This window comes from Schistocerca americana, chromosome 5 (assembly GCF_021461395.2).
Source record: "Schistocerca americana isolate TAMUIC-IGC-003095 chromosome 5, iqSchAmer2.1, whole genome shotgun sequence".
NCBI classification, from domain to species: Eukaryota; Metazoa; Arthropoda; class Insecta; order Orthoptera; family Acrididae; genus Schistocerca; species Schistocerca americana.
In genome coordinates, this window is record NC_060123.1 from 341,119,959 (window position 1) to 341,134,329 (window position 14,371).

General features: G+C 42.6%; 1 protein-coding gene across 1 annotated transcript in view; it reads right to left on the reverse strand.

Moving 5' to 3' along the window:
* Positions 1-537: 537 nt before the first annotated feature.
* The window catches only part of LOC124616364 (zinc finger protein GLI4-like), a 105,348-nt gene continuing 91,514 nt past the window's right edge, over positions 538-14,371 (reverse strand). The window contains exon 5 of the mRNA XM_047144673.1: positions 538-4,547. Within this exon, the coding sequence (XP_047000629.1) occupies positions 4,360-4,547 (188 nt within the window). The 3' untranslated portion in view covers positions 538-4,359. The remainder of the gene's footprint in view (positions 4,548-14,371) is intronic.

Below are 14,371 nucleotides of genomic sequence, written 5' to 3' on the forward strand. Positions count from 1 at the left end.
CCCTAACAGTAATTCAACCATGATACCTCTCTACAAGTAACACCGATATAAGTGATCAGTCTGGGAACGATGTCTGGTGTTAGTCATATTCTGCATAAACTGTGAACTTCAGTCTGTTCGCAATACCACTGAAGTACAGTCGCTTGCACGTTTATCTCTGATTTACATAAACTGTGCTGAGCTATATACCATTACGTAATAAACAAAGATGGGAATGACATAGTACTTGACTATGTTTATCGTAAGCTAATGCATCGTGAGCGAACAATTTTAAATAAGCTCCTTTTATTGACCCCATTAACAAGGAATCCTTCTAGTTCTGTAGAATTAGCTGCAGTAATTCACTGAGTACAAACATGTTCTCTTATTATCATGATTTTCATTTTCCTTTTCTTCCAAGGTTGCTGGTTTGGTTATGGTGGGACAGAAGGAGGGAAGGAGCAACGAGGAAATGGAGAAAAAATCTTCTACTGAAGAACACAGTTATTGTAAATAGGAATTTTATTGATCACAACTTGTATAAGAGATATGCAAACATTATCAGTTGTCGCTGTACTTCATTTTGTAAGGAATGATGAATAAAAATTCTACTGTACACAAAAATTTTCCAAAAACAAGTAAATCCGAATTCCACAACTAAATACAAAGATTCTTTGGTTGCTAGCTGTTATGAAAGTCTTAGCAATGACTTGGTTTTCCTTAAACATAAGAACATGGTAAATTTTTTTGTAGGACGGTACATTAGTCATGAGACAGGTTTTATTTATGAAAAAAGAGAACTGAATTGCGATTGCCGTATGGCATCTGTATTGCTGCAACCTGTGTTTAAACGCTGAGCTATGGAAGTGCCCGAAATTCCCATCAAGCTTGTGTAGTATTCTATCAGAACTGCAGGTCTTCAAGCGAGATGGGAACTTCAGCCCGAATCCTACATCAGAGGTATGCTGAAGGTACTCATCCTACAATTAAAGGTGCTTGTGTAGTATTATATACAGTGCATCTGTACATTATTCGAACAAAACGCTTTTTACATAAAATATATTTTGCACTCGCTCAGTAAAGACAAAGAAGAGAGTCAACTTGGGTATGTCATTCCCAGATAGAATAATTGTTTTGCGGGCATCGTATACATGATTTATAAACCTGGCAGGCACATAGCAGTCCGGCCAGACAACCATTTGAAACATTTTAAATGTTTTACGTCGGTATGACTAAGCACTTTTGCGTTTATCAACAATTCACAATTTAAAGACTAGAATTAGGAAGAATATTTCACTCTGACAAACTGCCTTCCTAAGAGCACCACGTTTAATTACAAAGCCCATCAGTTAGTAACTTTCATCAACCTCTTTCTTTTATAACATTCTTATATAGCAGTCAATTATATAGGACCCAAACTAGCAAACTGTGACGAAGATACATTGTCATTCGTCGAATTAGAAAACCAACATAAAGCATACAAATAAAATGTATGTAACTAGAACAATAAAGAACAGTTCTTGGAATGAGCAACTGCTTTAGTTTGAAACAGTGTTCTAAAAGACACACAATATTAAAATAATTGTGTGTACATCGAATGACTATTCTGATCTGAGGGGAAATATACGAAATATATTTTAGAATAGCATTTTTATGCTATGTTATTGCTTCAGCTGAATGATATCCGGCTACAACGCTTTAAGAAGCTATGCCTACACTAATCAACGTCGCATATTTTTATTTTTGGTCCCAATGGAGTGGCCCAGATACTTTGGTATTGTTTACACTTTTTTTTTTTTACAGGACGGAAGTCATACAGTGGACGGATGCGATCATCACAAACGATGAATCTAACCTAATTAAGTATAAAACATCAAAAAATCTTTGGGTTGAGTTGCAGTATAGAATAAGGCCACAAAAACAACCGACTCTTTCAGCTAACTAGGAAAGAGACAGCAACAAGAGACATCTTTGGCGATTTTTCCTCTTTCTTCACCAAACTATTTACCAACCATCCCTAAGTAGCATTATTGTTGAGGTCGTACTATCATTTCAGCGAATAACATTGTTTAGTAGTGGTGTTCACGCCCGTACTTACTTCTCGGAGCCCATAAAATATTTTTCGGATACCTGCTACTAGTTTTATACGTTGGAAGAACATTATTTTATTAACCTACAACCACTTCAGAGAACTTCTTGTCATTTTGACTTAGATTCTATCGTTATGTATATAGTTTTAATTTTATGAGTTGTTCTACGTTTATCGTGGTTTACATGTTAATTTTGTTCTATATGCATCTAATGAAAATCACGGAAGCAGTACAAGAATAAATATCCATTGACCCAATGAAGCAATGTTAGAAAGTGGCCAGGTTGTTGTAGAGATACTGTCTCCACGTGGAAATGACTGTGCCATATAATGTTTTCACCTTACTGTAATGTAATGCTGTTTTGATGAAACATCCTTTCGCGTTGATAGTTGATGTATAAATTACGGAAACATATCATCTCAATACAGAATGACGTTGTAGATGGCCAGTATTCTTTTAATGCCTACTGTGTTGTTTTTGGGGTATTTTAGAGGTGGAACTCTGTACCATGTGGGACTACATCGTTGGACGTAATATTGCAATATTATTTACATGGTTCTTGAAAATGTGAAAGGTGGCAAAGTGATAAATTTAATTTTTTCCTTGAATAATTAGAAATTTCTTTTTCATGACAGTTATATGAAAAAAAAAAACTAACTGCAGCTCGAATATTACAGAGACATAATACAATGTGTGTGAAGCTGTGCTGCTATCTTTGTATTAGAAGAATTTGTTTCCAGCCTGGACATTATTTTTAGAGTAGGGTAAATCACGCTGAAGTACGTTGTAGGAGCAGATGATTCGCCCAACATCCCAATGGAGGTGTCTCTGAAGCTTATCTGTGGTTGAGTTTTCAACGTACTCTTTCGGTTTTAGTGAACATATACATCAGCGTATGCACTTTAAATTGATAAGGGTTGTGCACTAAAAAACAGAAAAAGAAGTAGCTGCTGTAAAGAAAGACATTTCCACATTTCAAGACTTTTCAGTTGCAGATCCAGCAGCTCATCCTCAACGGAATCGAGAAAATTAAGAGAGATTTGTTCCCGTGAACGTGTAGTTTAGTGGCGTATGTGCTGTAACATTATCGTCACACTCAGAGCACTTTTATAAAGCACTGCACAGATTACGTCACAAGTGAAGAAAAATATTCCGTACTCAGTCGCACACTGAGCTATTAACAGCAGTCTTTTTCTAGTGCTCCTATGTCGTTAAATGATAATGCTTCTCAACACACGATATACGATGGGAATTTTTAAATTTTTTTGTGTTTCAACACTTGATTGTAATGTAGTCTGCCGCTCTTTCCGTTTACAGCAGAAACTTCAAGCGACACGAGACAATAGTTATTGCCACTGCTGGCAACGCATGGCTCACAGGTTTTCACATGTTTGATCGTACTGTACGACGAAACGAGTTTGTTTCCCCTCATCTTCCTAACGTTGGATGATACAGATCAGAACCTCGGTGCGTGATGTGACACATCGTGAAAGAATAATTTGTTCATATCTTGAGGGTGTGAAGAATCTTCTTAAATGGTTAACTTCTTTCTTTGTTATGTAAACAGTAACACTAGGAGAAACAAAAATAAGATTCTGTACTTGTTGTTCTTAGCAGCATGCTGTCCATGCAATATTTTTCCTCATTCACGACTCGCTCTGTATAATGTCGTTTCCTTGTGTAGTGACATACTCTCGAAGCCTCATATTATAAATTTATTAAGTCTTCAACGTATTATGTCGCTGATTTCCGGTAACTGAAAGCCCGACGGGAAGTCTGACTCAATGCTTGACATGTGTGGCTCGAATGACGACCACTTCTTATCTTAACATTTCTGTAGGACATACACTAACAGTGACGAGTGTTCAACAATTCTGACACAGACCAAACACTTCAAGAGCAAAAGCTCATAAACATATGAGATAACACAAAATTAGTTGTCTTTACAGACTAGTTCTGGTAATATGAAATTAAAGGAAAGGAAATGCCCACTGTTGTCACTCATGATGGCTACACCACAAAATTCCTTCTCCCTCTTTGCACCAGCTGCCTATACAGCTCTTGCAACATAGTTATTTGGTGTGATGGCCAGCTTGTGCATTATCACAGGAGGTCTCTGATGTGACCGAGCCGTCTGTCACGGGTGTGACCACCTCTGAATTGTTATCGGTGTAGCTGCCGAGTCAAGAGGGAGTACTGGCTCCATCCTGTTCGATAAGAGTTCTGCACTTGGACGTGTGACCGAGGACAGCACCGAAAGCTCGAGCTGAGGCTGGCAGCCGCCGCGGCCTCAGGTGAGCGGCGCGCTGGGGTGCTGGCTCTCGCGGTGCCGGCGGAGGTCGACCTTGCGCTGGAACGCCTTCTCGCACAGGCCGCACGAGAAGGGCTTGTAGCCGGTGTGCTTGCGCATGTGCGTGATGAGGTTCGACGATTGGCTGAACGCCTTGCCGCACACGACGCACTTGTGCGGCTTCTCCCCTGCAACAGAGGCGGGCGAGCACCGTGAGAAACTACAGTGGCGGGGCTTCTTCAGCCGGCAGCGCAAAGAAAGCAGGAAAGAGCAAGTAACAGAACTCGAGGACATGGCAGCCACCTCAAGAGGTTGCTGGGCAGCCGGATATCTGATTTGCAAGAAAGAGTGAAATTTGAATATACACTGAAGCGCCAAAGAAACTGGTACAGGCATGCGTAATCAAATACAGAGATATGTAAAAAGGCAGAACACGGCGCTGCGGTCGGCAACGCCTATAAAAGACAACAAGCGTCTGGCGCAGTTTATTTATCTATTATTTATTTATTTATTTTATAAAAAAATGGTGAATGAATGAGTGTGAGAATGTGTTAACTGTAATATGTATGAGTGAGTACAATGTATATATCGTGTGAATGTGTGAGCGAATGGGAAAAATTTAAAATAATTTAAAAAATAAAAAAAATAAAATAATTAAAATAAAAAAATTAAAAATTATTATCATCCAGCCAATGTCTTTTTAAATCATTTAAAAGAAGAAAAAAACAAGACTACCAAAAAGCTATTGTTTTAATGTCAATTTTTATTATTGAAAGCGTAGCCGCATGGCTTGAACTTCTATTTTCAGACTGGGCAATCCTAGATGCTCCAATATATTCTGCAGCGGCGCAGTTGTTAGATCGGTTACTGCTGCTTCAATGGCAGGTTATCAAGGCTTGAATGAGTTTGGTGTTATAGTAGGCGCAAGGACGATTGGACACAGCATCTCAGAGGTAGCGATGAAGTGAGGATTTTCCCGTACCATCATTTCGTAAGTGTACCGTGAATATCAGTTACCCGGTAAAATATCAAATCTCCGACACCGCTGCTGCTGGGAAATGGTCTGCAAGAACGGGACCAACGACGACTGAAGACAATCGTTCAACGTGGCAGAAATGCAACAAAGATTTACGCCTCTCCTGGGCCCGTCAGCACCGACATTGTACTGGTGATGTCTGGAAACATGTTGCCTAGCCGGACAAGTCTCGCTTCAAATTGTATCGAGCGGATAGACGTGTTGTGGTATGGAGACACCTTCACGAATCCATGTACTCTGCAGGGGAATGTTCAAGCTGGTGGAGGCTCTATAACGGCGTGGGCCGTGTGTACTTGGAGCGATCTGGGACCCCTGATACGTCTAGAGACGACTCGGACACTTGACACGTATATAAGCATCCTGTCTGGTCACCTGTATCCATTCATCGTGCATTCCGACGGAGTCGGACAATTCCAGCAGGACAGTGCGACACCCCACACGTCCATAATTGCTACAGAGTGGCTACAGGAACATTCTTATGAGTTTAATCACATCCACTGGACACCAGAATCCCCAGACATGAACATTATTGAGCGTATCTGCGATGCCTTGCAACGTACTGTTCAGAAGAGATCTCCACCCCCTCGTACTCTTTCAGATTTATAGACAGCCCTGCAGGATTCATGGTGTCAGTTCCCTCCAACACTACTCCAGACATTAGTCGAGTTCCTGCCACGTCGTATTGCAGCACTTCTACGTGCTCACGCGGGCCCTATACGATGTTAGGCAGGTGTAACAGTTTTTTTGGCTCTTCACTGTAACAAATTGTCTCCACATGCTATCCAGTTGTCGTTGAACTTGTAACATCGACCCATTGTGCCGTTAATATTACTGTTTTATTATTAACGTCTTGTCAAATTTGTGTATATTTTTTTCGTATTTCACGGAAGGGAGGATTACTTTTGTGTGTGCTGTACACAGAGACATGTACATACAGAGATGGCAGTAGAATCACGTTCACTAAGGCTGTGTATTGGCGGGGCTGTCATTTGTACTCAAGTGATTCATGTGAAAAGGTTTTCGATGTGATTTTGGCCGCACGACCCGAATTAACAGTAGAATGATAGTTGAAGCTAGAGGCATGGGACATTCGAATTCGGAAATCATGAGGGAATCCAATATTTCGTGATCCACAGTGTAAAGAGTACGCCGAGAATACAAAATTTCGGGCATTACCTCTCACCACTGACAGCGCAGTGGCCAATGGCCATCACTTAACGACCGAGAGCAGCGGCTTTTGGTAGCGTTGTCAGTGCTAACAGACAAACAACACTGAGCGAAATAGCCACAGAAATAAGTTTTCAACAAAGCACAGTACAGGATGACGGTGGCTCAATATGAGCTGTGTCTATATGGAATGTACTGAGTCCTTTGGTCCAAATGAATCGATCATTGTCTGCAAACGGTTATGTTCGGCTACTTGGAGACCATTTGCAGCCGTTCATGCACTTAATGTTGCCAAACAATGATGGAATTTTTATGGATGACAATGCGCTATGTCACCGGGTCAGAATTGTTCGCGATTGGTTTGAAGAACATTCTGGACAGTTCGGAAGAATTATTTGTCCAGTCAGATCGCCTAACGTGAATCCCATCGAACTTTTACGGGATATAATCCAGAAGGGAGTTCGTGCACAAAATACTGCACCAGCCACACTTTCGCAATTATGGGCAGCTGCTGTAGAGGCAGCGTTGTTTATTGTTCCTGCAGGTGACTTGCAACGACTTGTTGATTCCATGCTTTGTCGAGTTGCTGCACTACGCAGGGCAAAAAGAGGTCCGACAATGCTTTTGTCACCTCATCATATGTATGAGAAGGTGTTGGTGCTAATTATTGATTCATGCATAGGATGATGATAATTACTGTCTGATAGCATCAAACGTCCGGGCTATTAGCGCCCGTAAATGAAGTAAGTAGAGACGAGGGTTCTGAAAAATAATAAACTTTAAATCCAAGCTGTGTCAACAAACAACAATGTAAGGTACAAAACTGACATTTTAAGATTCATAAAAGGGCACCTACAAAATTCATGCGTAAGGATTGATAGGTACTAATGTACTGTTAGGAAGTGAATAACTGGTGGAAAGTCCCTCTCTGTATAGGAGGTGGTTATAGCGACAGAGTAAAAGTCGTAAGGGTGTGTAGTGAGGACGCCACTAAAGGCGATAGCCTCTAGACCGTCTGTGTGGAAGGAAGCACGTTTGCTGCATAGTAACAGCCACGAGCTAGAGGGAGGGAGAGGGACTTCCCCTACTCTAAGCCTCAAAGTCCAACAGAGAGCGCCTTAAGCATTTCGCAAACTGCGTAAAACAGAAATTAAATAGTGCTACAGTTTTTATAATTGGCTCATAGAATAGTGGAGAATGATGTAGACGTATGAAATAGTCTGATTAAAAATCTATAAGTAGTTTCCACAATTGCCGCTATTATTCCTAATGTTTACAGGCCGCAAGAAAAATAGATAAGAAGCTGGAATTTGGAGAATATATGTGTGTTTGTATAAAACTAAGATGTAGAAATTATGGCGCACTTAATTGCAAACACTTTTTGAGGTTTTGCAAGAAATGTGAATTCTGAACTAAAAAACAGAAAACTTTAGTAGGTACACTTTATTCTACATAATATGTACACCGCATCTATCGTTTTCTTCCCATTCAGATAATTTACTTGTGGCGCATCGATTATCTTTATTTACTTTGAGTTCATAAGTTAAGTTGTGCGGCGATAAAGGACACCCTTGTTGATTCCTTGTGTCATTCTCCTGGTTGCTGTACCATCGCGTATCTCGGTGCTGTTATCAGCGTACAGACTATGAATTACCTTCTTAAATGCTGAGGGATGCCGTAGTCTCCTAAAGTGTGGAGGGTAAAAATTGTGGAGGCAGACGAAGAGGTGAACGCAGAAAGCAGGTTCAAAAGGATGTGGGTTGCAGTAGTTATTTGTAGATGAAGAGGTGTGCACATGATAGATTAGCGTGGACAGATGCATCGAATCAGCCTTCGGACTTGAAGACCACCACGAGAACAACAACAGTTAGACAGTAATGCTCGTATAAGAAAAGCAGCTGGCGTGTTGTGACAACCTAAGCGCAGCCACAAGCCATGAGCCGGGAGTGTGCGGCGAGGGAGTGGCAGGGATTGCAGTTGCTGCGGCGGCGGCGGCGGCGGTGGCGGCAGGTGGTAAGGTCGAGGTCCCTGGTGGCGCGGCAGCTGTCCCGTCTGTCCGCGGCCCTCGCCCTGCCATGCGGGCGCCGCGCCGCGCGAGCCTCAAGGTCCGCGCCCAGGCCAGGCCAGCTCAGCTCTGCCGCCGGCCCCAGGTGTCGGCGCCTACGCTCGCGCCTCATTACCCACCCGCATCGCGCGTTCCAAACCAGATTCGCTGCCTGTCCGAGATTACGCGAGGGCAACGACGCCGGCAGGACTCGAGGGTCAGCTACTGCCGCACTCTCGCTTTTCGACAAAGGATCTCATAGTTTCAACAGCGCAAGAGTGTGGGTGTTCCAAAAAATCAGTTTATTTAGCTTAGTGACAAGTCTGTTAGCGTAGCCACCACGCGCACCAAGCACGGAAATATTAGCATTGTAAGTAACAACCACATTTTCTGGCTGTAATGTATTTTATCTTTTTGCAGAAGCGTTACGCCGTCTTACTCGTCTTCAGTTGAATCTAGAATGATACAGATTTGTTTTGCTATGCGGTATTTGTTCATGTCTCTTTTTTTACGTAAACTAGTGCTATTTGAGTTAGGTCGCACTGTAGTTTCACTTACGAAACGTAAGCACATATTCACATTACGAACTTTCTTCCTCACAACTTTCATGTTCCTTGCGCTAATTGCAGTGGAGTACTATTGTTTGTCTGACGCTAGTTGTAGAGATTTAACCGAAAATTGATTTGAAGTCCTAGCTAATGCTTTTTACTTTATGATCTTTCCTATGTGCTTATGTTTCGTAGGTGAAATGGTAGCATGTGACCAGATGAGAGGAAGCACAGATGCCAGCCAAAACTCGAATAACAGTAAGGCATCACTTATTTCCGTGGAAACAAGCATGAAATATTTTGCAATCTACAAATATCGCATATCAAAACAAATCTGTATCATTTTAGATTCCGTTGAAGATGCCTCAAAGTAAAAAGGCGAAGCGCGTCTGGAAAAAAGAAAACGGAAAAAAACATTGCAACAAGAAAAACGCGGTTTTTATTTACAAAACGAATATTAGTTCAGTGAGGTGCAAACACCGACTAAATATCGTCTTTGACGCAACATAATTGAAAATATACGAGTATATGCTATACAGTAAGTAAATGCAAAGTAAACATAAAAGAACTGTGGGCGTGTGTGCACGTTCGACGATGAAGCGGACAAGGAGAACGACAACTTGAGCAAAGAATTCTACTCAGTAGAAGTGATGTGAAAGCAACGGTAGTTCTTAATATTCAAAACGTTTGCAACATCAGTGGCTTGCAAGATAACTGTTTCCCTTGTAGGCTACGTAGTAAATTAAAATAAATTTCATGTGGCATTGTTGCTCGAAAATCCCATCCTAAGGGGAGGATTCAGCCGCCTAAAGGAAACTGTGTTCTTCCTCTGCTCCTTTTCTTGCGGGTTTGCGAAAGTTATGTTGTATGTTTATTTGTAGAGTGTATGTGAGTGTAATGAATGCGGGAGTAATGTAATGTTATGTTTATGTTATATGATGATGATGATGAGATAACGGGGAGGGTCAGACCTTCTGCCTATTTCTCTCGAAAGGCACTAGGTTGCTGCCGATCTTAACATCCCCAGCCGACGGACGTATCACCATTAATAGTGCCACATGCCCACACTTCATGAGATACTCCAGACCGGTTTGGTTTTTAACCCAGGACGCTGGAGTAAAGAATGAACATCAGGAACTTTACACCACTCCCTTTCCTCCCCTTGTCGGCCAAACTCTGGCAGTGAAATTTTCATCCATCAGGACTCGAACTGGCGTAACTCCGACATAAGCGACACCGCACAGGTGTGCGCTATAATCTCGGCTATGGTGGCGAGTATGTAATACGCGATCATAATTCTCGCTTAAGTACAAAAGTATAGCGAATTATTGTTTTCAAATGTGAAATAATATTTCCTGCATGAATAAAAAAAATCACTCCGTCTTCAGGCCACAAGTGGCCCATCGGGACCATCCGACCGCCGTGTCATCCTCGGGTGAGGATGCGGATAGGAGGGGCGTGTGGTCACACACCGCTCTCCCGGTCGTTATGATGGTTTTCTTTCACCTCAGCCGCTACTATTCGGTCGAGTAGCTCCTCAATTGGCATCACGAAGCTGAGTGCACCCCGAAAATTGGCAACAGCGCATGGCGGCTGGATGGTCACCCATCCAAGCGCCGGCCACGCCCGACAGTGCTTAACTTCGGTGATCTCACGGGAACCGGTGTATCCACTGTGGCAAGGCCTTTGCTCCTGCATGAATACAGTATTCCTAATATATAATGAATCTTAAATAAATAATAATTCAAAATGGTATTTTGTTGTTGTTGTAGATGTGCCCCATCAGCTTATTTCTTCTTTTAGTCAAGTTCAACCACAATTTTTTTCCTCAGTTCGATTCAGTGCCTCCTAATTTGATCGATCTATCTAAACTTCAGCATTATTTTATAACAGCACATTCAGAAGCTTCCATTTCCTTCTTTCCCGATATGCCTATCATCCATATTACACTTCCCGACAAGACTACTGTGACAAATACATCCAAAAAAGATTTTTAACACAAATTTATATTCGATGTTAACAAATTTATCCTCATTTAGAAATAATTTTTCTGCTATTGCAGCCAGATTTTTATATCCTCTCTATTTCGGCCATCATCATTATCTTATTGCCCAAATACTAAAACTCACCTGGTACTACTTTTGCTGCCTCATTTTATAATGCAACTCCCTCAGTTACTCCTTATTTAATGCAACTGCAATCCATTTCGCTTATTTTATTATTGTTGTTGTTCAGAGTCTAACCTCTTTCTTAGACAGTGTCTATTCCAAGCCCTTTGGCATTTCTGACAGATATACAGTGTCAGTGGGAAACGTGAAAAAATTTAGTTCCTCTCCCTGTTCATTAACCCCTTTCCCAAATGTCTCCCTCATGCTTGTTACTGTTTCCTCAATTTATAGATTGACCAACGTGGGCGATAAACTTCAAACCTATCTCATTCGCAACTATTGCCTGTGTATTACGTTCTTCGACTTCCATGTCTGCAGTCTGGTGTGTGTACAAGTTGTAAATAAGCTTTCGCTAGCTGTACTATATCCGTACTACCTTTAGAATTTTGAAGGGTGCCGTCCAGTCAACAGTGTCAAAAGCTTCCTCTCAATGTACAAATAGTTTGTAGCGTAGGTTTGTCTCTCTTTGACCTGTCGCCCAAGATAAGTCGTAGGGTCAATGTCGTATTACATTTCTCCGGAACGCAAACTGATTTCTTTAACCACATAAAATTCTTGGAAAATGTTGCTACAGTTATGCGAAGCATGTGGCTAGTTTCAATGTTCTTTACAGCTCGCGCGAAACCTGTTAAGTAATTCATAGTTTTCTGGTATCTGTTATCTGGTTGGAACAATGGTAACCTTTTACTCGTATTTAATAATTTAGGCCGTCCATGGCAGCACCATATTAAGTACGGTATGGATTCATATAACTTAGTCCAAACCTTGTAGTTGAAAAATGTTCCGTTGTTCCCCCAGGCAAACACCTCGCTTCGCCGAGGTACAGCTTGTTTACTGGGAGACATAAAATATACACGAATTCGGTTCCTCCGAGTCATTTTAGTAGCTGCGACAAATCTCTCGAGGGACACGAGAAACCCTGCAGCCCCGTGCAGGAAACAAGTTGTTAATTCGCCGGCGCGAGCAATTGCGTGAGTACTGATTACTTCGATAAGAGGACGCAATAAACGTAATGGGGCGAGCCAAGCCGTCAGTGGCCGCCAGGCGGGGCCCAAATATTTACCCGCCGCCAGCGCGGCGGCTTCGGGGCGCCGTGTTGACGCTGCACGGGCTGCCTGTTTTGCCGCGCCTCAGCTGTCAGGCCGGCTACCAAGCGCGGGCCCGTGATACCTTTGGCAGAATTACTGCTCTCCCTAGCTGGCCCCTTCCGGGCCGTAAAGAAAGCCGGTGTGTATGTGTGTGTGGCGGGTTCTGCGGCACAACGCAGTAGTGCAAGGTTTTGTTGGCGCCGGCACTCTTGAACAACACGGAAAGCTACGTTGGGCGATGTTTGCAGAGAAAACAAATTATCCAAGATTGCTTTGTGACGCGGACTTTGGTTGTGAGGGCAGCACGCGGGCGCAAACTCTAGCGGCGCGCTACTGCCAGACCGTGAAAGTGAGAACCCGTCTACGGCGGGGTGTGCGTCGCTCTTGTTAGGTCCCGTTACTCGGAAACGAGATCGTAATCATCATCAAAATTGAAGTAAAATGGAATCTTCCTTTACTTAAACCCATTTTCTTCATTACGCAGCACTCACTCGAATCTGTTCCAGGCGGCCTCGAATGAAATTATCGACCGAGACGGCAGAGTCGTTTAAGGTACAAGACCCGCATTTGAAAGCAACACGGTTCGAATCTCCGTGTGAGATTTAGCTTTTCAGTTTTTTCCTTAAACCGATTTAGGTGCAGGTTGGAATGATATCTTTGACAGGAAGTTGGAGGTTTTTCTTCATCCCGAAGGAACTCGCCGTCTTAGAATGCAATTACGTACAGACTTATTCGAAAAGTTTCATTTAAAATACATTTGCACTAAGCAGGACAATGTTTCACAGAGCAATCAGTGGCGACACGTAATCACAATTTCTTTGCAAACAGCTCTTTTACTAACCCATGTTACCGGAATGTTTTTGCTTCTCTTAATGTATACCTGTTTCAGTTTTCAGTATTAATTATGATACACCGAGAGCTTTCAGCAAGAAAAGGAAGGAAATGAAAAAGTATCCCTCGAAACGAGATTATTTTTTTTTCTCCTCACGCGTAACACGAGGGGCGTTTGATTTTGATTTGTGCTCTATGCCGGCTGGAGTGGCCGAGCGGTTCTAGGCGCTACAGTCTGGAACCACGCGACCGCTACGGTCGCAGGTTCGAATCCTGCCTCGGGCATGGATGTGTGTGTTGTCCTTAGGTTAGTTATATTTAAGTAGTTCTAAGTTCTAGGTGACTGATGGCCTCAGAAGTTAAGTCCCATAGTGCTCAGAGCCATTTGAACCATTTATTTTGTGCTCTATATTTTCCCATCACTCACGGTGCGCTATTTGACCCAACATTAGGTGTTGCAAGTAACCGGTGGTTGCACTTAAAACGCAGCTACTCAAGGAGGGCCAGCATGGGCTATAATTATCATATAGCTGCGAAACTTAGGTGGTATTCCAATGCGTTAATACGGAAACGATTTGCGCTGGAAGAACATTACCTCCAGTTCTGCAAATCTGGCGCTATAAACTGTTTGTATGACGGTACGACATCCACGCTGTTATTTGACAAGCCATAAAGTGAGTGAACAGTATGGCTATCGAGGAGAGAGACCGTGCACCGTCAGAGAAACTGTTACGTGTGAACGGCAGCAATTACGGTGCTATATTGAGTATCGCCGACTGAAAGGTCTGAGGGGGAACCCGTCATCATTAAATGGTTCGAATAAGATATAATGAAATGAGAAAACATGGGTGAGCGTGGTGTGGCCCCTGGAAGAGGAAGGCGTCGTATTCCAGTGGAAGTTATTGGCGAGGTTGCTGTTGCTGCAACTGACCACGTAGCACGTGCCCCAGGCGGTGCTAATGCTCGTGTAGTGGTACGAGGACTGTCCATCCCGTGGTCAACAGTACGGAAAGTTTCGCGTTCTATATTACACTGGTACCCTACAAGATCCAGACGGTAGAGCAACTGAAACTTCATGACTCGCAGTAACGTCCAGAATTTGCTCTTCGGTTTCTGGCACGGATCGAAGT